Genomic DNA, 25,676 nt, shown 5'->3' with positions numbered 1-25,676 from the left:
CACTAATGAAGGGTTGTCCAGGCCTTTGTGCACTTTTATTTCCAGCATCAAAATTGAAGTCTGAGTGTCAGCCTTTTCTACACTTAGTCTAAATACTGTTTTGAATCACATTGGGCGAGCAACAGTTACATGTAGCACCGGGTTGATGTACTGCTTTTCATAGCCTGTGTTTGTGATCGTGACCTCTTTGAACACTTTGAGGATTTGCAGTAAAATTTCAACTCATATTGAAAAAAAAAAAAAAACAGAATTTGGTCTACATCTTCTGTTTGCTTAAAGTTATAGTTTTTCTTTTAACTGAATTGTGTGGGGATAAAAATTAGCATTGAAAGTCAAGCCAGGGACGCCTGTGTGGCTCAGTGGTTGAGCATCTGCCTTTGGCTTAGGTCATGATCCAAGAGTCCTGGGATTGAGTCCCACATTGGGCTCCCCATAGGGAGCCTGCTTCTCCTTCTGCCTATGTCTCTGCCTCTCTCTCTCTCTGTGTGTGTCTCTCATAAATAAATAAATTCTTTAAAAAAAAAAAGAAAGAAAGTCAAGCCACAAGCTTTTTACAGGAAGTTTATTCAGCACTTGAGTAATTAATCCTTCATGTTGCATGACTAGGCTTTACAAATCTCTCCTACCTTGGGAAATTCCATAATCTATTCCAATAGAGTTTAGAGTTTTCTGGTGCTCTTCATTGCTCCACAGTCATAATTGTCAGTAGTCTTAATTGACAGACTGTAGATTTTTATTTCATTGTTACATAAAGGTGTAATTTTAGAAGCAATTAAGATCCATTTTTAAGCTCACGTGCAGCCATGGTTGGTGCTACCAATGCGAACACCCATAGAGAGAATTCAATTGAATAATTTACTTGCAAATTAAGTTCACACAGGTATGTACAATAACAACTATATCACAACTGGACAATTTCTTTTGACATTTATTATACCTTCCAATTTCAAAAATAATGTGGAAAAGTATTGATCTTTGAACAAAGAAAATATGGTTCTAATAGTCTTTTTAAAATATTTTTATGTAGTTACACTTTATTTTCATGCAGACTTTATTTTTTTTCGTGCAGACTTTAGATTCATTGCCAATATTGACACCCAAATTATAGCTCTAGAAATTATTCTATCAAAAAGTAGTCCTTCACTTCTAACCACGATACCTTATTTGAAATTTTATTTTTTAAAAATTAAAACTTTTTAGAGATTTTAATTCTTTTGTACTCAACTTCAATTTAAATTGAGTTTAAATTTAAATTTACATATCTGCCCCTTAAAAAGTGACTCTGTAGGGGCGCCTGGGCTGGCTCAGCTGGTAGAGCATACAATTCTTTTTTTTTTTTTTAGAGCATGCAATTCTTGATCTCAGGGCTGTGATTTCAAGTCCCAGGTTGGCTGTAGAGATCATTTAAAAACAAAATCTTATTTAAAAAAAAAGTAATTTTATATATTAAAAAGGACTGATTGCAAACTTACTGTATAACATATGGGACAAATGCCTTGGCCCTCCATCTGTGTCCTGAGGGTGACAGTCTTAGAGCACAAAATTTCTGTGCTGAAGGGAAAGGGGTCATTACATTGAGAAATGCAATGTACACTTATCATAATGAGCACCGAGGAGTGTATAGAATAGCTGAATTATTATACACCTGAAACTAACATAACACTGTGTGTTAATTATACTTGAAATTTAAAAATAATTTTTAAACACAAAGGATTCCCCCCAAAAGTGGCCCATCACATTTAATGTAGCTCCCCAAAATGCCTAACATACTACAAAGTAAGTACCCTACAATGTAGCATAATCCAGCTTTATAATAATTATTTTTTTGAGAGAGAGTGCATGTGAGGTGGGGGAGCAGAGGGAAAGGGAGAGAGAGAATCTTAAGCAGGCTCTGTGCTTAGCCTGGAGCCCAACATGGGGCTCAGGTTCATGACCCATGAGATCATGACCAGAGCTGAAATCAAGAGTCGGATGCTTAATTGAGCCACTCAGGCACTCCTATAATTATTTTTAAAGTAGCAAAATAATAATGAACTACACTTGAAACAATATCTTATATGTTGTGTATCACATCTTTTGTGAGCTCAAACAACTCAGTGACAAAGATTATCTTTTAAATATTGTATATGGAAATGAGATATTTCAATATGTATTAAAATTCACTCTGATTTTTCTTTCAGGGGTGATTATGTAAATGCTTTGGCTCATTATGAGAAAGGAATAACTGGTGATCATAAGGTAACCTTGAATAAAGATATGTTTAATTATCTTTAGGTTTGTTAGTTTTATTTAAAAAGCCATGCTGTGAATTGCATTTTATTTACTCAATATCTAGTAGGTGAGCTCTTTTTCAAGGATATAGTTAAATCAGTTAAAAACACTTACAAACTAAAGATGAAAATATTTTTATCAGTATGAAAAAAATACATCGTCCCTTGTATGCTAAACATGAGATGCTTATTAATGTTGGAAGTAAAATTTTTATCCCTTCCCACTTACAGGCTAACTATGATATTCACGAGGCTTTTCCTTCACTCTTTTAAAAAGTTTCAATAACCACTGTAAAGTGAACTCCCAGTCCATAAAAGTCCTTTCTGCCATTTCATCTGTCACACTGTATCTTTTATGATGATCCTGGAAAGCATGTACTTTACACTATTCCAGCTCATTCTCCCATCCCAGAATTTTAGCTCAAGAAGCTAAATTTTGCAGTAAAAATTGATGTTTTTACGTGATGTCTTGCAAAGATTGAAAATCTTTTTTTTTTTTTTTAATTTTTATTTATTTATGATAGTCACAGAGAGACAGAGAGAGAGAGGCAGAGACATAGGCAGAGGGAGAAGCAGGCTCCATGCACCGGGAGCCTGATGTGGGATTCGATCCCGGGTCTCCAGGATCGCGCCCTGGGCCAAAGGCAGGCGCCAAACCGCTGCGCCACCCAGGGATCCCCCTGAAAATCTTTTTATTTCCTGTTTTATATCTAGAATTTTTATTACAAAAGTAATACAATTTCATTATAGTCAATTTTAAAAATCGCTACAGTGTAACATGAGAAAGGAGAATCCACCATTCTCTCCTCTATCACACGAATCGGTGGTAACCACTGTTTTTTTGTTTGTTTTTTAAGATTTTATTTATTTATTCATGAGAGACACAGAGAGAGAGGCAGAGACACAGGCAGAGGGAGAAGCAGGCTCCATGCAGGGAGCCTGACGTGGGACTCTTTCCCAGGTCTCCAGGATCACGCCCTGGGCTGAAGGTGGCGCTAAACCGCTGGGCCACCAGGGCTGCCCGGTAACCACTGTTAATAGTTTTATATATTTCCACTCAGAATCTCTTGTAAGCATACAAATATGTATGAAATGTGGGTTTTTACTAAATATGAAATCATTCGTTTCTATTCATTTAGCAAAGATCAACTGAAATCTGTTCTACGAAAAGCAGCATTCTGCTTTCTTGATGGTCTCTGAAGTCAATACATACAAATCAATTTTAATCATTTAAGAGTTTCTAATATTCTGTTGTTAATATATAGCACAATTTTTTAATCTACTCTTTTATTGAATTATAATTGTCTTTGCTTTTTTACTATCAAAATACTGCAATGAATATTCTATCGAGTATGCATGTATCAATAACTACCTGAGATAGTATTTCGGAAGGACATATTCTTACAGATGGGATTTCTAGGTCATAAAATGTATGCTTTTAATTTTTTTTATTGTCAAATTGCTCTCCAGAAGAATTTATAGCAACTCACACAGCTCCTGGCCATATATGACAGTGTTCGTTTTCCCCCACATTTCCCACAACACAGAATGTTATCATTTATCTTCATCTACCAATTCATAAGCCAAAACAAAGGTATTTTGTGTGTATTTTATTTTTAGTGAAGCTGAGCATGTTTTATTTATTGGTCAAGCATATGGTTTTTTGTTTTTGTTTTTGTTTTTTTAATGAATTGCCTGATCATATCCTTTGCCCATGTAACTCGGGGTTTTGATATTTTCTTTGGCTACATATATTTTATGTGCTTTCTTACATCTGTGTTAGTGAATACAGTAACTATTACTGCATGGCTATTTAAATTATTGAAAATTAAATCAAATTTAAAATCCAGTTTCTCAGGCAGCCCTGGTGGCTCAGTGGTTTAGCGCTGCCTTCAGCCCAGGGCATGATCCTGGGGACCCAGGATCAAGTCCCACATCGGGCTCCCTGCATGGAGCCTGCTTCTCCCTCTGCCAGTGTCTCTGCCTCTCTCTCTCTGTGTGTGTGTCTCTCGTGAATAAATAAATAAGATCTTTAAAAAAATAAAATAAAATCCAGTGTCTCTGTCCCACTGGCCATATTTCAACTGCTCAATAGCCACTTGTGACTATTAGCTACCATATTGGACCAAACAGATATAGAATATTTCCATCATCACACAGTGTTCCACCAGATATGCTGCTTCACATAAGATGCAATCTGACATTATATTTCACTAGTCCAGATTAGTTACTTGAAAGTTATTTAGTTATCTTTAATGAATTAAACAATTTTAATTTTACATAAAGTTTTTATTTTTAGAAAGTTTTTTTTTTTTTTTTTTTTTTTTAATTTATGATGGTCACCGAGAGAGAGAGAGGCAGAGACACAGGCAGAGGGAGAAGCAGGCTCCACGCACCGGGAGCCCGATGTGGGATTCAATCCCAGATCTCCAGGATCGCGCCCTGGGCCAAAGGCAGGCGCCAAACCGCTGCGCCACCCAGGGGTCCCTACATAAAGTTTTTAATGTTTAATCATGACTAGTAGAGAAATCTTCAGTTTGATAAATGTTTTTTCCATAATTTTGTTCATAGCACTTATGCTGTGTATATTACCTGTTATATAAAATTTTATACCAAGAAGACATACAAAGATATACAAGGCATTATGACAAGGGATAGTAAAAATTTGTTCTTAAACATAAAAGATCTAGACTTTTTTTTGGGGGGGGTGATGACTTTTTTTTTTAAATATTTTTAAATTTTTATTTAAATTCAATTAACATATAATGTATTATTGGTTTCAGAGATAGATCAGTCTTATATAATACCCAGTGCTCATTATATCATGTGCCCTCCTTAATGTCCATCATCCAATTACCCCGTCCCTCCACCCCCCTTGCCTCCAGTGACCCTCAGTTTTTTTTATTTTATATAAATTCATGTTAGTTAATATATAGTGTATTATTAGTTTCAGAGGAAGAATTTAGTGAATCCAGTTCTATATAACACCAAGTGTTCATTATATCAAGTGCCCTCCTTAATGCCTGTCATCAGTTACCTCATCCACCTCCCCTCCTGAACCATCAGTTTGTCCTAGAGTTGAGTCTTTATGGTTTACCTCCCCCTCTGCTTTTATCTTATTTTTCCTTCCCTTCCCCTATGTTCATCAGTTTTGTTTCTTAAATTCCACATGAGTGAAATTATATGGTATTTGAAAAGATGTAGACTTCTGAATATATATATAACTTTGTAACAGGTGATTTAGGAAAAAAAAAAAAAGGATTCAGTGTTATTTCATAATCTTGAGAGATTTGCCTGAAAGGATTAATGGAAGTAACATTTGGGCTCATTTGAGAAAGTAATTGTTTGGCTGAAATACATTAGTATAACTCAGGGTCTGATTTGTTAGTTATTTGCCTGATAATTCCAGGAACATGATGAACTGTGTCTGGCTGGAGTGGCCCAGATGTCCATACGAATGGGAGACATACGCCGAGGAGTTAACCAGGCCCTGAAGCATCCCAGCAGGGTCCTGAAAAGAGACTGTGGAGCTATCTTGGAGAATATGAAGGTATACTTTTCTCTGAATAAATATTCCTGCGATCTTATATGTAACAAATTCAGTGTTTTAATAATCTCATATTACTTTAGCAATTTTCAGAAGCAGCCCAACTGTATGAAAAAGGTCTCTATTTTGACAAAGCAGCCTCTGTTTACATCCGCTGTAAGAATTGGTAAGAATTTGCTACAGTTTGTTCTGAGCAGGTGTGGAAATGAATGGGTCCTGGTGGTCTGCCCTCCTGCCTGTACATCCTGTTCCCTCTTCTCTTTTTCTCCTTCTTCTTAGAGGAGTTCATATTCATAGTTTGCTTTCCAAAAAAAACAAAACAAAACAGTACATCCTGTCAGTTTGGTGTGGGGACATCCCTGATCAGACACATTACTGGGGAAAATAGCCCTATTGTCCTCGAAGAGCTAATGAACTAACCTTCATTTTCTCACAGAGAAGGAGGACAGGGGTGGGTGTCATAAGGAAAAGCAGTTATGTCTGCTTTTATCCGTAGGAAGCAAGATTTTTTTTTTTAAAGATCATGAGAACTGTGTTTTGAATCCTAAAAACATCTGATTGTAAGGAGCTACTTTGGGAGTGAATATAGTGCTGACATTATTGTCCTAAACCTACATTTTAGGGCAAAAGTTGGTGAGCTTCTGCCTCGTGTTGCTTCCCCAAAGATTCACCTGCAGTATGCCAAAGCAAAAGAAGCAGATGGAAGGTTTGTACGTTGTCTCAAATTCATACAAATTGAAAGCACTGTGTAAGTTTGATAAATTAACCATCCACCTTTGTACCTCTACGAAAGGCAGAGTGGAGGAAGAAAACATCTTTACCCTTTGCCAGGCCTGAAGTGCCAGACTGTTCAGTTTCTCCCATATCTTATATCCCTCAATTGATCCTTTGTGTGTAGATATAGAGGCTACTGTCTCTTTTGAGAGTTAAATACTAAAAGTTGATATTTTAATATAATATGGCATTAAAACAAAGTGATCCTCATTTTATTAAGAGGAATAACTTACAGATGCAGAAGACAAGAGCAGTGAAGAAATATGAACTCCACACCTATGACTGCACAGTATGAGCTGCAAAACAGTGTCAAGATATTGCAGTGGAGAGTTAATATCCTAAATATACAAAGATTCCCTGCAACTTGATATAAGAAATTCAAAGTCAAGGAATCCCAGAGTAGAAAACACAATTATGAAATTGCTTTTCATACAAACAACAAAAGTTCTACCTCACTAATAATAGCTAAAGTGACAGTATGTTATTTTTTAACCTATAATATCATGGAAGATTTTAAACTAATCACCAAATCATCAAAACATACTCTGAAAAAAAAAAAAAGTACTCTGTATGCATGATTGATGGGAGTATAATTTCTATAGCCTTTGGAAAATTATTTGGCAATAGACATTAAAAGATTTTTAAAGGTCAGTACCATCTACTTTTAGAAAAGCAACCTTAGGAAACAGATATAACACTAAGTATCTTGTTAAAAGGGAAAGAGCTGGAGAGCTCCTCTGGAAGAGAAGTCTTGAGCTCCATCTAGAGGTCAACGTGCAAAGATTTTCTCTGTCACCCTCAGCTGTATCCATAAATGTGAAATAGTCTGTATTTTCTTTAAAATAAATTTCCATTCCTACTCAAAAAACAACAGCACAGTGAGGAAAAAAAGCAAAGTGTAAAAAATGATACGGTTTAGACGAGAAAAAGCAATTTGATATTAACACTTTACTGTTAGTTTATCAGACCTCTAAAAAGAACACATTTTATATATTTATATATATTTCATTTATATATATTTCAAGAAAAATAAGCAACCACCATCAGTAAAAAAACTGTCCAATTTATTGACACTTTCCCCCCAAATGTGGCAGTGTTAAGAAAGCTTTTCTGAACCAAATATTTCTTATAGATACAAAGAAGCTGTTGTGGCTTATGAGAATGCAAAACAATGGAACAGCGTAATCCGCATCTATCTGGATCACCTCAACAATCCCGAAAAGGCTGTCAGTATTGTCAGAGAGACCCAGTCTTTGGATGGCGCCAAAATGGTAGCCAGGTAACAGAATGCATTATTTTTGGACTTCCAAAAACTAGCCTTAAAAGAAAGTGCCCCTTCCCTTCATCAAATAAATACATTCAAAGGGAATATTTATTCCTTTTCATTTTTTTGGTAGGTCTAAGTGTTTAAATTCAGTCTGTTTCTGGTAGAGTGTAAGAGTTCATTTTTCAAATATAAGCATATGTAATGTGTAGAACTGCAGTTTGATTAATTTTTATTTTTTTAATTTATTTTTTTTAAAGATTTTATTTATTTATTCATGATAGTCACACAGAGAGAGAGGGAGAGGACAGAGACACAGGCAGAGGGAGAAGCAGGCTCCATGTAGGGAGCCCGACGTGGGACTCGATCCCGGGTCTCCAGGATCGCGCCCTGGGCCAAAGGCAGGCGCCAAACCACTGCGCCACCCAGGGATCCCTAATTTTTATTTTTAAGTGGTTTCTCATAGTTGCAAAAAGATTTGATTTTGTAAATGACAAACTTATTTTACATGAATCAAGGTGATTAAAGTACTTTGTTTTAGGTTTTTCCTACAGTTGGGTGACTACGGGTCTGCCATCCAGTTTCTCGTTATGTCTAAATGTAATAATGAAGCTTTCACACTGGCTCAGCAGCACAACAAAATGGAAATCTATGCAGACATTATTGGTAAATACCATTGTTTTCCCAAATTTCTCCTAAAGATTTGTGACCTAGAAATACTTGACCCTTAGAATCTAATTATCAGATTGGCATGCCCATAAGCACACGCACACACACCATTTATACGTAGATACATGCATATCTATATGTTACTTGTTAGATTTCAAGATTCCTACCGTCTTAAAGGTGAAATGGAATTATAAGACCATTTTCAAAAATTAAGGTTTTTGGGTAACCTCTAAAAGAGGCCAGATTTCCCAAATTCTGTTTGTCAACCAGTAGTAAAACAAAGTTCCAAAATGAAGGTGATAGAAAACACAAAAGAATTGTCTAAGAAATATTTTCATGAATTTTTAAAAGTGACTTACAAATTAAGATTATATGGTTATTCTTTGATGAAGAGTGATATACACAAGATGTGGTTTTCCAAAAGAAAGTCCAAAAGAGAATTTTATAGTCTGAGAACACATGCTAATAGGTTTTCTTCCCTTGCTTGCAATTATTCTTAGAAACTACTGAAATAATTTTCAGATTCTCATTTTATGGGCCATACATAATGTTATTTGTGGTAGTGTTTTGTTTTGTTTTTATTGTAGAAAAAGTATATAACATAAATGTGCCATTTTAACCATTTTTACATGTACAGTTCAGTCATATTACGTACATTCACATTATTGTACAACCATCACCATCACTCATCTCCAGAACTTTTTCATCATCCTGAACTAAAACCCTGTATTCATTAAACAGCACCTCCCCACTTCCCTGTCCACCAACCCCTAGTAGCCACTATTCTACTTTGTCTCTATAAATTTGACTATTCATGGTACATCATATAAGTGGAGTCACAAAATATTTGTCCCTTTGTGTTATTTGGGGTTTTTTAAAATTTCTTTTTGTTTATTATTTATTTATTTATTTATTTTTTAAGTTGGCTCCACGCTCAGCGTGGAGTCCAGTGTGAGGCTTGAACTCATGACCCTGAGATCAAGACCTGAGGTCTAATCAAGAGCTGGCACTCAATGGACTGAATCCCCCCAGACACCCTTGTGTTATTTGGTTTTAAAAATTCACAAGATGACCATAAGAAATGATGATAGAATTTATTAGAAAATTTTTATTTCAGTCTTTCAGACAAACAGGTGAAAGCATCTTCTAATATCTTAGCCATTCAGATAATTGGAGAAAATAAAAAGCTAAAGAAAAAAAGGAAATAGAGATAAAAGCAACGTTAGAATTATTAATGTTTAACTTGACAGATGACATTTCTGTCTTAACACTACAAATCACCATAGGACTAACACATTTAGGTTTTTTCCATTTCCGAAGAATGTGGTTTATCCTGCATCACACACATGGTTCCTTTTTCTCCACCTTTCTTTACCCCCTTCTCTCATAAACTCCCTGTGTGCCTTGGGGCTGGAAGTCCAGGGCTGTCACTATACCTTGGCATCGTAATGGGCCTCCAACTCCCCTGGGTAAGTGTAAACAATGAGTCAGAACTCCTGCAGATTTGAGATTCTTCTTCTGTGCTTAACATATTTAAGCTTCAAACCAAAGGAAAAACAGTTATTATCTGTAAATGGCATCTATGGGCTCCTTGAATATTATCTCCTTACTTGTGTGATAAATATAGACAGTTGTCTAAACCAGGCATTGCTGAGACAGGGAGACTTGTATGTATTATGTTTGACTTCTGACTGTTCTGAAGCTCTAGGCACATCATGATAGCGATTATGGTCCTGATTGTTCCTGTTGTTTCAGGAAATGAGATTGAGACTCTTTAAGATGGATAACAGTCACAAAGGGTAATGTCAAACCACAGCCTAGATTCTCAAAGGCCTCATCATTTCCTGTCCTGATTCCTGGGTTGAGTAAAAAGAAGGTGGAACAGAGTTGATATTTGGTATAATGAGGGTGAATGGTTTTTGTGATGAAAACAACACTGATATTCAGTTAAAATTTTTTCAATCACCTGTTTTTAGATCTTACTTTTAAGTTAGCAATAAAAGGTCAGCAAGTTTTACTCAGATATTTTACTCAGTGAATTTCTGTTGTAGGTTCTGAAGATACTACTAATGAAGACTATCAAAGTATTGCCTTATATTTTGAAGGAGAAAAAAGACATTTTCAGGCTGGAAAATTCTTCTTGCTGTGTGGCCAATATTCACGAGTTCGTATTTCCCAAGAAAATATGCATTGAATTCCACAAGAATTCTTATAGGAAATATTTTATCTATCTATCTATCTATCTATCTATCTATCTATCTATCTATCTATCATCTCTATGCCCAACATGGAGCCTGAACTCATGAGCCTGAGATAAACACTCACATGCTCCATTAACTGAGTCAGCCAGGTGCCCCAGAAATGTATTATGCTCCCAGACACCCAGATCTGGAATCTGAGTTAACTTTAAATCATCTTCTCTCTCCCACAGCTGGTCACATTCTTTCCTTGTAGTATCTCTGACATCTGTCCCGTTTCATTATAACGATCATCAACTTAATTCAAACCTGGGTCACTCACCTCACTTATTTTTAGATTAATACAATATTATTTCTACTTTCCCTGTTTTTAGTTTCTGTCCCTGTAACTCCTCCTGCATTTTGTTCCCCAGACAGTACATACTTTCTGTGCTACAGAACCCCTACAGCAGGGGTTACGGTGTTCCAGCAAGGGATGTAACTAATTGAAGCTGTGCCTTCATTGTATGTCAGGTCAGGGGCCAATGGGTGGCACTTGTTTGGTCTGAAGGAAATAGCTTCTGCTTCCAGAAAATTCTTGCCTTTCAGGAGTTGGTCCTACTAGTGTCTGATCATAGGATTTTTCATGAGAAATAGGAGTCTCAGTCTCCCAATTTTAAAATACGGGCCCAGATATTCATAGAATACCTCAGCCACTGAAGAAACATGTCTGTGTGTGAACTCAGCCTTCTGGCCACCTATTTACTGTTTCTGGGCACTTAAAGTCCAGACTCCTTAGCTGGCACACAAGAGAATTCCCGCAAATTGATCAAGAAGCCTGAACTTCCCAACAAGCTGTTGGCATCCAGCTGTTTACACTGAAGAAACCTGTATTCCCGCTGGCCATTCCCCATCCCTGTTCTCACCTGGATTCCTCTCCGTCCTCTTCCCCATCTACCACAGACTTGTTCATCTCAAGTCCTTTTTCCTTGGTGGCACCTTTAGGGTCATCCCTATGTTTAATCAACTTTTGTTCCTCAGAGCACCTATGAAAACTGGGCCATACTGCCCATTTGTCTTTTAAACTTTTATAACCTTAAATTTCTTCATAGGTGTGGTGGTGTAGTGTTCAGGAATCAGACAGTTATGACTTAAAATAATTGGTTCCTTATAGTATCATGTTACATAGATCTCCCCAATTAGATTGTGCATAATACAAGAGGGGCCATATCATATCCTTCCTGGGATTCTCCGCAGCATCCAGCACAATCTCATGCATAGTAGCAGGTGGGCAGCAAATATTTGTTGAATGAACAAATGAATGAAAATAATTATATCTTCACAATGAAAGAGGGATGGTTTTTTATTCTCCTCTCACCAGAAGTCAGAACTAAATTCTTCAGAGGATTTGCTGGATCCTTCCATTGTTTAAACTGCACTCAACCTGTTAAGTGTCTATTTTAAGACCCAGACTATGCAAGCCCCTGACTGAGAGGAAGATACTTTCACAAACTATAATTACTTTAAGTATGTGAAAGCTTTGTTTTTCCCCAGTGTGAAAGCAGCCTGAAAATTTTTAATTGCTATACGATTCTCATTTCAGGCGCTTAAACATTTCCTGAAATGTCCAAGCTCAGAAGATAATGCGGCAATAGAAATGGCAATTGAAACTGTAAGTAAACACTCTAATGCGGACTTTTGTGAATGCCAATATTTTTAAAACTTTTTGAAGAAATTTCCAAACATACAAAAGTAGACCAAATAGTGTAACAAGTTCCCATGTACCCATCATCTGACTTCAACAGCCATCAACATAGAACCAATCTTATGTCATTCATACCCCCACCTCTTTCCCAGTATTATTTTAAAACAAATCACAGACACCATGTCATTTATTTATGGGTACAAAATCTGTCTATAAAAGATAAGAACCTTTGGATTTTCTTTTAGGTGTAACTTGGATGCAATAAAGTGCACAAATCCTAAGTATATAACTCATTTTTTCAGATATGTACACTGGTTAAACCCCTACTGAGATCAAGATATAGAACATTTCCAGCTCCCCAGAAGGCTCTCTTATGTTGCCTCCCAGTCAGTGCCCCCAGCCAAGGGTAACCACAATTCTGACTTCTGTCCTTATAGATTGGTTTTATCTGTCTATGTATTTCAGATAAATGGAGTCATACATACTTTGTACTATTTTATGTCCAGTTTTCTTCCAATCAACAGTCTGTTAATGCATGTGTGTTACTACATGCAGCAAGAGTTCATTCTTATTCGTGGCTGTGTAGTATTCCACTATGTGACTATACCACAATTTATTTAACCATTATTCTGTTAACAGGCATTTGGGTTGTCTCCAATTTGGGCATGTCATGAATAAGGTTGCCATAAATTTGTTCATGTCTTTTGATGGACGTAGCACTTTGCCTTATTGGGTGTATTTATATTTCCAGGAGTAGAATTATTAGGTCATAAGATATAGATATTTTAGCATAGCAGGCATTGCCAAACATTTTTTTCAAAGTAGTTATACCAATTTACACTCTACCCGCAGTGTGAAAGAATTTAGTTGCTCTCTTTACTAACACCTACCAGTCTATTTCATTGTAACTATTCTGATAGATGTATAGTGTATCTCATTATGGTTTTAATTCATTTTTCTAAAGACTGATTACTGAGCAACTTTTCATATGTATATTGGTCATTTGGATAGCCTCTTTTCTGAAGTGCATTTTAAATCTTTTTTCTAATTTTTAATTATATCATCTCACCTTATTCTTACTGATTTGTAGGACTTTTTTTAATAATTTCTAGATACAAGTCTTTTCATCAAAATGTGTATTGTGAAAATTTCTCAAGCTGTGGCTTGCCTTTTTATTCTTCAGTGTGTCTTGATAGAAATTCCTAAGTTTTAATAAAGTCCAACTTATGAATCTTTTCTTTAATGGTTAGTGTTTTTTAGTCCTATTTGATAAGTCATTGCCTATCCCATGGTCATTAAGGTATTTCTCTTTTGTTTTCTTCTAGAGATTGATTGCTTTAGCTTTCGTACTTATGCCTATCCCCATCCTGGATTAACTTTTGTGTATGGTGCGAGGTAGGAGTCAGGAATCTTTTTTTCCCATATAGGTATCTGGTTGATCCAGCACCATTTATCAAAAGACCATTCCCCCCCACTGAATTACCATGGAGCATTTGTTATAGATGAAATGACCATTTTTGTGTGAGTCTGGTTTTGGATTCTGTATTCTCTTCCATTGATTTGTCTCCCCTGTACCACTACCACACTGTCTTAATTGTTGTGTTATATGTATTCTTTATTATAATCTGTGGATTTGCATATTCTAGACAGTTTATATAACTGGAACCATACAGTATGTGACCTTTGTGCCTGGCATCTTTCATGTAGAATGTTTTCAAAGTTCAGCTGTGTTGTAGCATGTACTAATACTTCATTCCTTTTTTGGCTGAATAACACTGTATTGTAGGACTCTACCACATTGTGTTTATCTATTCATCAGTTGGTAGACACTTGGGTTACTTCTAACTTTCGAGCTTTTATGAATAATGCTGCTGTTAACCTTTGTGTACAAGTTTTTGTGTGGACATGTGTTTTCATTTCTCTTGGGTATATATACCTAGGAATTGGTAGGACATGAGTTAACTCTATGTTTAACATTTTGAGGAACTGCCCAACTGTTTCCCCAAAGAAGCTAAACCATTTTACATTTCCAGCATTGCCTTGCAATTTCTCCAACAGTCATTTCTTGATATTATTGAGCATCTAGTTAGGATGCAAATTTCTCCATCTCCTGTATTTCCCACCAACTGGTAATTAATTCTAGATACTTGATCAGACACAGATTTGATCTTTTTAGATAAATGACTTCATAGATGGTACTGTGTACTTCATATTTCATCATATCAGTAGGCTCATATCTTTTTGTTGTTAGGATTTCGCTTGGGTTTACTTTGGATATTTTTTTAAATTTTTGTTTAAATTCCATTAACATGTAGTGTATTATCAATTTCAGAGGTAGAGGCCAGTGATTCATCAGTCTTATAAAATACTCAGTGCTCATGACATCATGTGCCCTCCTGAACATCCATCACCCAGTTACCCCATCCTGCCCCCCGCTCCCATCCAGTAACCCTCAGTTTGTTTCCTATGATTAAGAGTCTCTTATGGTTTGTCTCCCTTTCTGATTTCATCTTGTTTTATTTTCCCCTGCCTTCCTCTAAGATCTTCTATTTTGTTTCTTAAATTCCCCATGAGTGAGATCATATGATAATTGTCTTTCTTGATTTATGTATTTTGCTTAAGTAGGTTCCTAATATCTTAATTTGCTCAGGCTGCCCTAACAAAATACCACAGAGTTTAGGTGGCTTAAAAAACAGAAATTTATTTCTCACAGTTCTGGAGGCTGAGAAGGCTAAGGTCAAGGGCCCAGCCATTTTGGTTGAAAGCTCTCTTCCAGACATGTAGATGGCCACCTTCTTGCTATGTCCTCACATGACCTTTCCAGGAAATTTCTCTCCCTTCCCCTTTTTATAACACCACTAATCCCATCATAAGATCCCCACCCTCATGACCTCATCTAACTGTAATTACTCCCAAAGGCCCTATCTTCAAATATAATCACATCGTGGGGTAGGGCTTCCACATATGAACTGGGTAGGGGGGACATAAACATTCAGCCTATAATAGCCCATAATTTGTCATCTCTGTTTTTATGGTGTTAAAATGGATTTTTGGATGTTGGAGCAGTCAGCCCGATCCCTCCATTATAAGGTTTCCCATCAACCTTTTGCCTAATGGCAGCCATTAATATTTATTACCTAGATCCGTTATTTCATTAGGGGTTGTAAATGACCTCTGTAGGTGACCTCCAGAGGTAATTTTGTTTTTAATATCATTGTGAAATCATAGGTTTTTAACGTATTTGATTTCAGTCCATTGCAGTTGATATTTTTTATGCTCAAATGTCTCTTTGCGTTAATGATTATTGCATTTTGACACAATCCTAATTAATCTCTAATAGCTTCCTTGCCCTCAGGTACAACAAGATATCAGAGATTACATTTCTTAATTTCGTTTTTAATTATATAAGGTTCAATTGTACAGCTTTATAATTCGATATCTGTATGCACTACAAAGGATCACCATCATAGGTCTAGTTACCATCCATCATCATATAGTTGACCTATTTCACCCATCCCCCAACCTCCTTCCTTTCTGCACCACTGGTCTGTTCTCTGTATCTATGAATTTGTTTGGTTTTATTTTGTTTTAGATTCCACATATGAGTGAAATTTTATAGTATCTGTCTTTGTCTTATTTCACTTAGCATAATTCCCTCAAAGACCATCCATGTTGTCACATTTGGCAAGATTTCATTCTTTTTTATGGCCGAGTAGTATTCCATTGTGTGTGTATGTGTGTATATATATATATATATATATATATATATATATATATATATATATGACATATTTATTCATCCTATGAATGGATGCAAATTTTCATATCTTGGCTATTGTAAATGTTGCAACAAACATAACTACACATATTTTTTAAATTAGTGTTTTTATATTATTTCAATAAATACTGAGCAATGGAATGGCTGGGGCATGTGGTAGTTCTAAATTTTTTGAGGAATCTCCATACTGTTTTCCATAGTGACTGTACTAATTTAAAATCCCACCAACAGCATACCAGGGTTCCCTTTTAGCCACATTTTTTCCAACATTTGTTATTTCTTGTCTTTTTGATAATAGCCACTCTAATAGGTGTTAGGTGATATCTCAATTGTGGTTTTGATTTGCATTTTCCTAATAATTAGTAATGTGCAGCAGTTTTTCATGTGCCTGTTGGCCATTTGTATGTCTTCTTCAGAGAAATATCTATTCAGATCCTCTGCCCATTTTTTGATCAGGTTGGTTTTGTTGTTGAGTTGCATGAGTTTTTTATATATATTTTTTGAGTTTTTATATATATATTTTGGATGAGTTGAGTTGCATGAGGTTTTTATATATATATTTTGAGTTTTTTATATATATATTTTGGATATTAACCCCTTATTGGATATATAGATTGCAAATACCTTCTCCCATTTGGTAGGTTGCCTTTTCGTTTTTGATGATGGTTTCCTTTGCTGTGCAACTTTTTAGTTTGATGTGATCCCATTTGTTCACTTTTGCTTTTGTTTGCCTTGCCTTTGGAGTCAGATCCATAAAGACATCACTAAGAGTGATGTCAAGGAATTTACCCCCCCCTTATGTTTTCTTTTAGGAATTTCATGGTTTCAGGTCTCACATTTAAGCCTAATACATTTTGAGTTAATGTTTGTGTATGGTGTAAGAAAGTGGTCTAGTTTCATTCTTTTCAATGTGGCTTTCCACTTTTCCCAAGTTTGTGGGAGTGGGGGCAGGGGCTGCACTTATCTTGTTCACTTTTATTTTATTTTTATTTATTCTTAATTTTTTTTTTTTAGAGAGAGAGCATGAGCGGGCAGGTGGCAGAGGGAAAGGGAGTGACAATCCCAAGCAGGCTCCACTCTCAGCATGGAACCAATGCAGCGCTCTGTTTCCCAACCCTGAGATCATGACCTGAGCCAAAATCAAGACAGAAACTTAGCCAGCTGAGCCAATTTTTATTAAAATGATTGTCTTGGGGCGCCTGGCTGGCTCAGTGGTTGAGCGTCTGCCTTTGGCTCAGGGTGTGATCCTGGGGTCCTAGGATCAAGTCTCATGTTGGGCTCCCCAGAGGGAGCCTGCTTCTCCCTCTGCCTATGTCTCTGCCTCTCTCTGTGTGTCTCTCATGAATAAATAAATAAAATCTTAAAAAAAATAAGACTGTCCTTTCTTCATTGTATGGTTTTGGCTCCTTTATCATAGATTAACTGTCCCTATATGTGTGGGTTTTATTCTGGGCTCTCTCCATTGACCTGTTTTTGTACTAGTACCATACTGTTTTGATTACAGTAGCTTTGTAGTATAATTTGAAATCAGGGAGCATGATTCCTGCGTGCAATTTTGTTCTTCTTTCTCAACATTGCTTTGGCTATTTGGGATCTTCTGTGGTTCCATACAAAATTTAGAATTATTTGTTCTAGTTCTGTGAAGCATGCCATTAGAATTTTGATAGGCATCACACTGAATCTGTAATTGCTTTGGGTAATAGGGACATTTTTTTTAATTTTTTAATTTTTATTTTTTTTAAATACACCCTTGTCTTCATGCTCCTACACAACACAGAAAACCCACTTCACACATAAGCCTTTCCTGAAATTTCACCCTCCTTAGAATCTTGTCTAAGTACTTTTGAACATCACTTACCACTACAATTATCACCCCTTCAGAGTAATAGCTCCTCAAGGTCAAGGACTCATTTTTTCATAGAGGGTTTAGCACATTGTGGGCACTCAGTAAATATTTGCTGAATTGAACACATGTTGGTTCCCAGCTCAGTAGAAGCACTATATAGATGATATAAATTTTTTTCCAATCTTCCATTCTTTTCTTTCCTTTCTACCTTGAGACACCCTCCCCCGAATTGAACTTTCTTATAGTCTGTCCACTCTTACTTGCTGACCCTATAATTAAGAATATCTTTAAAATATTCATACTTCACCCACCTCAACCCCACCCCCATCTTCTACCCCTCAAGTTGCTGAAATACATTCTTGGCATGTGTGTATGTGTGTTGATGTGTGTGTAGTAGAGGCCTAGTGGAGAATCATTATCTGAGTGAACCCAGGAGATGGTTGAGAAAGATGGGTCTTCACAGTATCCGGTAGCCATGTCGCGGGCCTTCCTGCCTCTTTGCAGTCAGCTTCTGCCTTCACCTTTCTATAAACCTTCTCTAAAAGGTCCCCAATGATCTCCTACATGCTAAATGCATGAGTCTCTTCTCAGTCTTTACTCCATGTTATGGCAGCATTTTATGTTATTATACTACACCTTTCTTGAAATTTTTACTCCCTTAGAACACTGTTTCTCTAGTTCTCAGATGGTCCTTTCTCAGCCTCCTTCACTGACTTTTCTGCTTCTTAAATGTTAGTGTTCCTCAGCCTTCTGTCTCCATCCTCCTTTTAATTTTAATTCTTAGTGGCCACACCTGTTCCTTACCAGCTACCCTTTCCCTCTATCCTAACATTTTGGGTGTGCTCAAGCCTCTGAAATTCAAATTTAACTGGTGTCCTGTATTTTTATTTGCTATATCTGGCAACACCATTTACTTAGCACCAGTCCAGGCACTTTAAGGATATTAACTTATTTAATCCTTAAAACTGTGAGTTAGGTATTATCTTTATCCTCATTGAGGTCCCAAGAGTAACCTGAAGATCACTCAGGTGATCTTTTGAGTTCAAGCAGGCTGATTCCAGAGCCTTTCTTTGCTTTAACCATGTCTCTATACTGGCTTATTCACCCAAAACCATACACATGAGGAACTATAAAGGATTTCTCTTCCATACAGCGAGCGTCCTTTCCTTATGGCAATGGTAAAAGTAAAGGCAATAGATTTATAAAAGCTTAGCTTTCTTGCACTGATGACACACAAGTGTGTAGAAATCCACAAGAGCCCCTCTACTCCACAGATTCACAACAATCCCTTCTGCACAAGGAACTTTCAAACTTCTTTTTATTCTTTCCCCTGTAGCAAGCTAGGCCATGTGTTGCTTTGTCCTAATGACCATTACCTTCATTTTCCAGTGGCTTTTCTTACTGTATCACTAATACAGTGAAGGCAGTGCTATACTCCAGTATTCCTCCCCTCTAGTGTACCTCCAGTTGTATTCTTGGCTCACCCCTTTTTTATAGACACAAGAGTCTTAAGCCTCCTACTCATGTCAGTAGTTACTCCAACTAACACATTCCCATCCTCCAATATGGTACATAAGTTTTCTTCTACACTATGCAACAATAGTGACTTAATGCTGACCTTCATGGAAGTGACTCTCAGATCTAGATCTCCAGGCCAGCATCCTCTCCAAAACTCCACCTACACTTCCAGTTGCCTGCCCTCTTCTGGGTCCCTACAGCCATACTTTTTCTGCTTTGGATGGCATGTGGCCATGGACAAGTTCATTTCCCTTGAAAATGCTGAAGATGCAGCACTTGGTGCTATGTTGTCACAGACGGCCCAGTTCCTGCACTCAGGACCCTATTGTCTAGATGTCACTTACCTTAAAGTTTTTACTGAAACATTCAAGAAGTGTATTCTGTGTGTGAAAAAAAAATGCAGCCTTTTGATACAGCAACTTAGAGAAGCTATAGCTTCTAAGGAGGGACTTTTATTAATGGAGACTTTATAAATGAATGAAGGACTCTGAATTTGTATCATGTCAGGTTCTTAACTATAGATATTTTTACAATTTTTTTATTCTATTTCCTTAGCACAAGATTATTTATTTCCTCCACTCCTCTTCCTTCCTAGTTTTTTAAGATGCTGAATTTATGGTTTCTTTCTCTTCCTAACTAGGTTGGTCAAGCCAAAGATGAACTGCTGACCAATCAGCTGATAGACCACCTTATGGGAGAGAGTGATGGCATGCCTAAGGTACCAGGAATATTGTTGTCACTTGGATTTTTTAAGTATTTTAGTTAATTTGATTTGACTTTATTCTGCCCTGTTTTTACCTATTATGGCTCCTGCATCATAGACTTAAACAGTTTTCTAAGTTTAGCCTGAAGTCTTCTAAACTGACCCTGCATTTTAGAGGATATTAGGTATATTCACTCTGACACTGGCATTGCCACCTGTGCAATAGGCACAACCATCATCAAGATAACAATTCTTACCACCCGCAATTTTCCTCAAAGGTAAAGAGTTTTATTTATTCTGGGAACTATAAGAAATATTATTAGAATTATGAGTTAGCATTAATCCCTAAAAATCAGTATACTTTGTTCACATTTCAAATATTGGGGAACTAATAACAATCATATTCAGCGGGATCCCCAGGTGGCTCAGTGGTTTGGAGCCTGCCTTTGGCCTAGGGTGTGATCCTAGAGTCCCGGGATCAAATCCTACATCAGGCTCCCTGCATGGAGCCTGCTTCTCCCTCTGCCTGTGTCTCTGCCTCTCTCTCTCTGTCTCTCATGAATAAATAAATAAATAAAATATTTTTTTAAAAATCCTATTTAGCGTAAAAGTAACTCACTGTAAATATAAAGTAGAAATAAATAATTAAGAACATATTTTCAAAGTATGTGACTCTTGGGAGTTTATACAGACACTGATCCTCTTTCATTCCCTACGAGAATGACCTTGTTTGGTTTTATTTTGCCTTTTTCTTGCCTTTTACTGTGATGTTTGAGGTGATTTTCTTGTGAAGGGAGTCACCTTACTGATTTGGAGCGAAGGTGCAAGAATGTCATAGCTGGAGAGGATTATAGGGAACTTGATCCCCGAGTCCATTTCCAGTATTTCACAGATAGAGATGTGGAGCCCCAGGCCCTTAGACTGTTCCAAACCAGCTCACCTTATGTCCTCTTATTTTAACAAAATCAGAAACCAGCATCAAGTATATGAAATTGTCTAGAGGTGAAGAGAATGGGAATAGAAAATAGTCAAAGGCCAAAGTTTTTATGGGCCAAATTTATATAGGTGTAACAGTTTTTGAAATTTTGCAAAGTTAGTACATTGTACCAACTTGATTTCAAGTACACAGGAGGTAACTCTATGGAGTAGGGTTAGGAACAGATTCTGAGGCCCAATCACCATGGGTCAGATCCAGACTCTGAAGAGGCCCTGTTATGTTTGTTTCTCATCAGTGCAATTGGCATATAATTGTACCTTCCTCCCAGGGAAGGTATGAAGATTTAAACACATTAATACTTCTCAAGTACTTAGAATATGACCTGGCACATACTGAACTATAAATAAATACTTGATAAAGCAAATTCTTTGTTGAATGGATTTTTTTAAAAACAGTATCAAAAGTGGATTTCAACTGAAATGCAAAATTGTAGGTGTTTCTCCCCTTAGCTAATGAAGACAGTGATGTTTCTCTAATGGTTTGTATGTCAGGATGCCAAGTACCTGTTCCGCTTGTACATGGCCCTGAAACAATCCCGAGAAGCTGCCCGGACTGCCATCATCATTGCCAGAGAAGAGCAGTCTGCAGGTAGGCCCTGGAAATTCATCTGTTTCTCATATTCAAGTAGTAGAATCAAACCCCATCCTCTTTTCTGATCTGGGTTTGCTCCGAACCCAGAAGATTAAGGAAATAATCATTTCTGGGTTCGAGAGAAGTAAAATAATTCCCCATCACAGAATAACCCCATTAATGTGTCCTTGCTTGTGCTGTTTCATCCTCCCTTAATGGCCTCAAGGCTCTCATCTCCAAGAAGGCAGCCTCTCTACCCTCAACCAGCACATAGCCTCTCTCCTACACCATGCAGCACTTCCTTCCCATCCAATGTATAGGGCTTTAACAACATAAAAGATGTTAGAAGATGGGAGATGATGTGGTATGGTTATTGACCTAGCTCTTAAGAGTATACAGGGACTATCTATAGAACCTCCAGAATGGTTCTACTCACTTATTCACATGCTCTCTGAATATTTATTGACTAATTTTTGCAAGCTGATTCTTTTAGATGTTCATAAATATGGAACACAGCTTTGGCAAATATAGAATTTAAAAAATCACTACTTTATTCATTTTACATTGATCCAACACTTACTATAGGGATACATGATGCGGGCTCAGGATTCAGAGGACTGAGCCCCAGTTCTGCCCTTAGGGAGTCCTGGTTAGGTGGGACACATAGAAAGTAGATTCAGAGTTGTTATACAGGCTGAGAAGTGCCAGAGTGGAAAGAAAACCCATTAGAAGGGCACCATGAGAGAGACCCACCTCATCCTGAGGGGTGGATGTATAGGGAGTTGGAGGATGGAGAGGAGAGAAGGCAACAGAAGTTCCCCCCGAGTTTTGAAAGGCCGAGGTTCAGGCAGGAGCTGAGGGAGAAGGGGGTGTCCAAGGAGAACAGCAGCAGGGGGTGCAGGGGCACCTACCAGGGCTCAGAGGCAGGTCCATCAGGCAGGCAGAGGCATATCCTGAAGGGCTCGGGCCCTCTGCTCAGGAACTTGTACTCCATCCCCAAGACCCTTGGAGGGTTTTCTGTTGGAGTGTGAATTTGGCATTTTTCCAGAACACTCTGACATGAGAATGGAGGCAGAACAAGCACAGGGGAGTGCCAATTAGTATGCTGCTGCAGAGTGGTGCTGGCGAGAAGCATGAAAGCGACCCGTGGGGCTGGACTTTGGAGGCTTAGAAGGTAGACTCAGAACTGGTCTGACCCCCTGGCTTTGGGAGCAGGTGGTGCCCTGAGGAAGGAGATACCTCAGATGACAACATTCTCTCCCTGAGGGACTGGCTGGACACTATCATCAGTTAGCACAGGAAAAACTATTAAGTTATTTTAGATGAGAAATTTAACAGATAATGCTGGTAACAAAGTCTGCCTGTACAGTGAGGGTCCACATGATGATGAGCCCCTGGTGATGCATAGAAATCTTGAGCCACTATATTGTACACCTGAAACTAATATTACACCGTATGTTGGAATTTCAATAAAAACTTCAAAAAAATAAGGACTACAGGAAGCCCTCAGATTTCATCCTCTGCAATAATATCATTCTGCCACCTTTTTTCAAGGAAACTATCGGAATGCCCACGACGTTCTCTTTAGTATGTATGCAGAACTTAAATCCCAGAAGATCAAGATTCCCTCGGAGATGGCTACCAACCTCATGATTCTGCACAGCTATATACTAGTGAAGGTGAGGCCCTTCGAGTGACTCGGGACGTAGTCTGCCAAGTGAGTTTATCACCTGAAGGGATTTCTCATGGGCACCTCTCCATCGGATTAGAGCCATTTTCTAGATCTCCATACTGTTAAGTGAAAAAAACAATAATTACACTGTATGCTACCTTTTGTGTACAAAAGGGCAAAACATAAGAATGAATATATATTCACTGTAAATAAAATTAGAAATATACTCAAAAGTCTAGCTAGCAAAAGTAGTTTCCTAAAGGGAATGAGACATGGGGCAGAGGAGGCATGGGACCAATCCCCAGGAAGGGGATAAGAGGGAAAGCAGGTTTCTCTGTGTATATATTAGGGAATCACCTGGTAAAAAAAAAAAGGATTTACCTAAGACATTTAACCAGAGCTTACTAGTTTATGAATTCTAAGATAGATTTTATACTCTCCCACAATTTTTGAGTTTAGTTTTCATCTCAATATAAAACCACATATTCACTGAAAAGACTTAGAGAATGTAGAAATGTATAATGGAAAAGTACCTTCTAAGTCCATCGCCCTACGTAACAGCTGCTATCACTGCGCTGTAAATATCCTTTATGCTTCTATACATACATGGGTGCACTCTTACTTTTTAATCACATTAGGATTATATTTATGTCCAGTTGTATTTTGTTTTTTTAATTAGTAAGTTTTAATTAAAAAAATATAGCATGCAGACCTCAAATGCTCGTATGTACCATTTACTTAAATGTTTTATGTGTATAAATACATTCACACACACAGCATCTCTGTAAAGATATAGGTAGAATTCAACTTAGGTATTTTTCTATATTTTCATTATATCAAAGCACATCTTCCCATGTTAATGCTGATTTAGTTTTCAGGCCAGTCTACAAGAGCTTATTTAATTTTGATGGTACCTAGGATAGAGGACTCCTCTTACAAATTATTTAGATCCTGATATGATCTCTTAACAGCACCATCCCCCAGAACTTTCTACAGCGTTGTAAGTGTACTGTGTCTGTGCTGCCCCCTACAGCAGCCACTGGCCTGGCTGTGGAGCACCTGAAGCACAGTTAGTGCAACTGATAAGCCAAATTTGTTTTATATAATTTTAAATTTAAAATTTAAATAGCTGTATCTGGCTAGTGACTACCATATTAGGCCACACAGTTCTGTAAGAAAAAACCCTAGAATTCCAACTTGCAACCCCCAAGAATACATTTGCTTCCAGAGCAGCAGGAGCATACCTTCTCACATGGAAAGAAGTAGAAAGGGAGAAGGGAGACTTCTCTCAACTGCAGGCATGAGTGGTGATGCCAATGTGCTAGGAGCACAGAATCCAGCAAAATGGAGTTTTGTGGGGTAGAAGACGGGAAGCAAGGGTTAGGGAATCCTAAGAAGCCCTCCAGAACCAGGGCTTTCTACCACCATTCATCACAGGGATGGCTCTCAAGTCTTTTCCTCTGGCCCCAAGAGCTGGCCTGTCACTTACATAGGACCAACCAGACACCCTGCTCCCCTCCCACTGAGGGGCACCTGTGACTCTTCCCTATTGCCACAGTTCTCAACTCTTATGCAAACACCAAACATTCTGAGGCCCAGAGAGTCAGTGGAGGACAAGCAGCAAGGGATTCCCTATCCCTTCTTGAGATTCAGTTAATATTTATTATGTTGCAGAGCTCAGTAAATTATACTATCTTCCATTTGCTTAGACCTGATGCCTGGGAGTTACTCTAAACTCGCCCTGCACATTCTCACCAAATACCACCAGTTCTGCCTCCTACTGGGTCTACTTCTCTCCACCCCCACCCCTATCTCCTGCCTCACCTCTGTGGGCTACCCCATCTTGCTGGATGATACTGTGACATCATGGCCTGGCCATGATCACAGACCACACACATACTCACTCCGTACTCACCCAGTCTTTCCAGCCACCACTGCCCCTTGGCCTTAACCACAGCAGTGCCCTCTTCCCTTAACAACTCATCCTTTCTGCCTGAGAGACTCCACTTTCAGGTCTCACAATAACTTGGCAAAGTTGGTATTATTAACCCTCCAACGATGGCCAGTAAAAGATAGATCAGGGATTTGAACTCATGTCACGTGGTCTAGGGTAAAGTAAAAAGCAGAGCACAGAGAAGGGGTAAGGCCAGTGAGGCCATGGTGCCAGGCAGCAGCTGCTGGAAGGA

General features: G+C 37.7%; 1 protein-coding gene across 24 annotated transcripts in view; it reads left to right on the top strand.

The window, feature by feature from the left end:
• Positions 1 to 25,676, top strand: part of WDR19 (WD repeat domain 19) — a 176,404-nt gene that overhangs the window by 49,546 nt on the left and 101,182 nt on the right. For 23 of the 24 annotated variants that reach the window (XR_007409958.1, XR_007409963.1, XR_007409962.1 and 20 more), the window contains exons 21-31: positions 2,181 to 2,238; positions 5,680 to 5,820; positions 5,901 to 5,983; positions 6,440 to 6,523; positions 7,724 to 7,870; positions 8,397 to 8,521; positions 10,576 to 10,688; positions 12,305 to 12,373; positions 20,189 to 20,266; positions 21,740 to 21,836; positions 23,373 to 23,497. Coding sequence is in view for 10 of the 24 variants with exons in the window: in XM_025437616.3 (XP_025293401.3) it covers positions 2,181 to 2,238; positions 5,680 to 5,820; positions 5,901 to 5,983; positions 6,440 to 6,523; positions 7,724 to 7,870; positions 8,397 to 8,521; positions 10,576 to 10,688; positions 12,305 to 12,373; positions 20,189 to 20,266; positions 21,740 to 21,836; positions 23,373 to 23,497 (1,120 nt within the window). In the remaining 14 variants the exon portion in view is untranslated. Of the gene's footprint in view, positions 1 to 2,180; positions 2,239 to 5,679; positions 5,821 to 5,900; positions 5,984 to 6,439; positions 6,524 to 7,723; positions 7,871 to 8,396; positions 8,522 to 10,575; positions 10,689 to 12,304; positions 12,374 to 12,708; positions 13,420 to 20,188; positions 20,267 to 21,739; positions 21,837 to 23,372; positions 23,498 to 25,676 lie in introns of those variants that run through there. The other variant, XM_049108679.1, reaches the window with a different exon arrangement.

Source organism: Canis lupus, chromosome 3 (genome assembly GCF_003254725.2).
Source record: "Canis lupus dingo isolate Sandy chromosome 3, ASM325472v2, whole genome shotgun sequence".
Classification (NCBI taxonomy): Eukaryota; Metazoa; Chordata; class Mammalia; order Carnivora; family Canidae; genus Canis; species Canis lupus.
The sequence above is the reverse complement of the archived record's forward strand: the minus strand, read 5'-3'. Positions and strand labels throughout refer to the sequence as shown.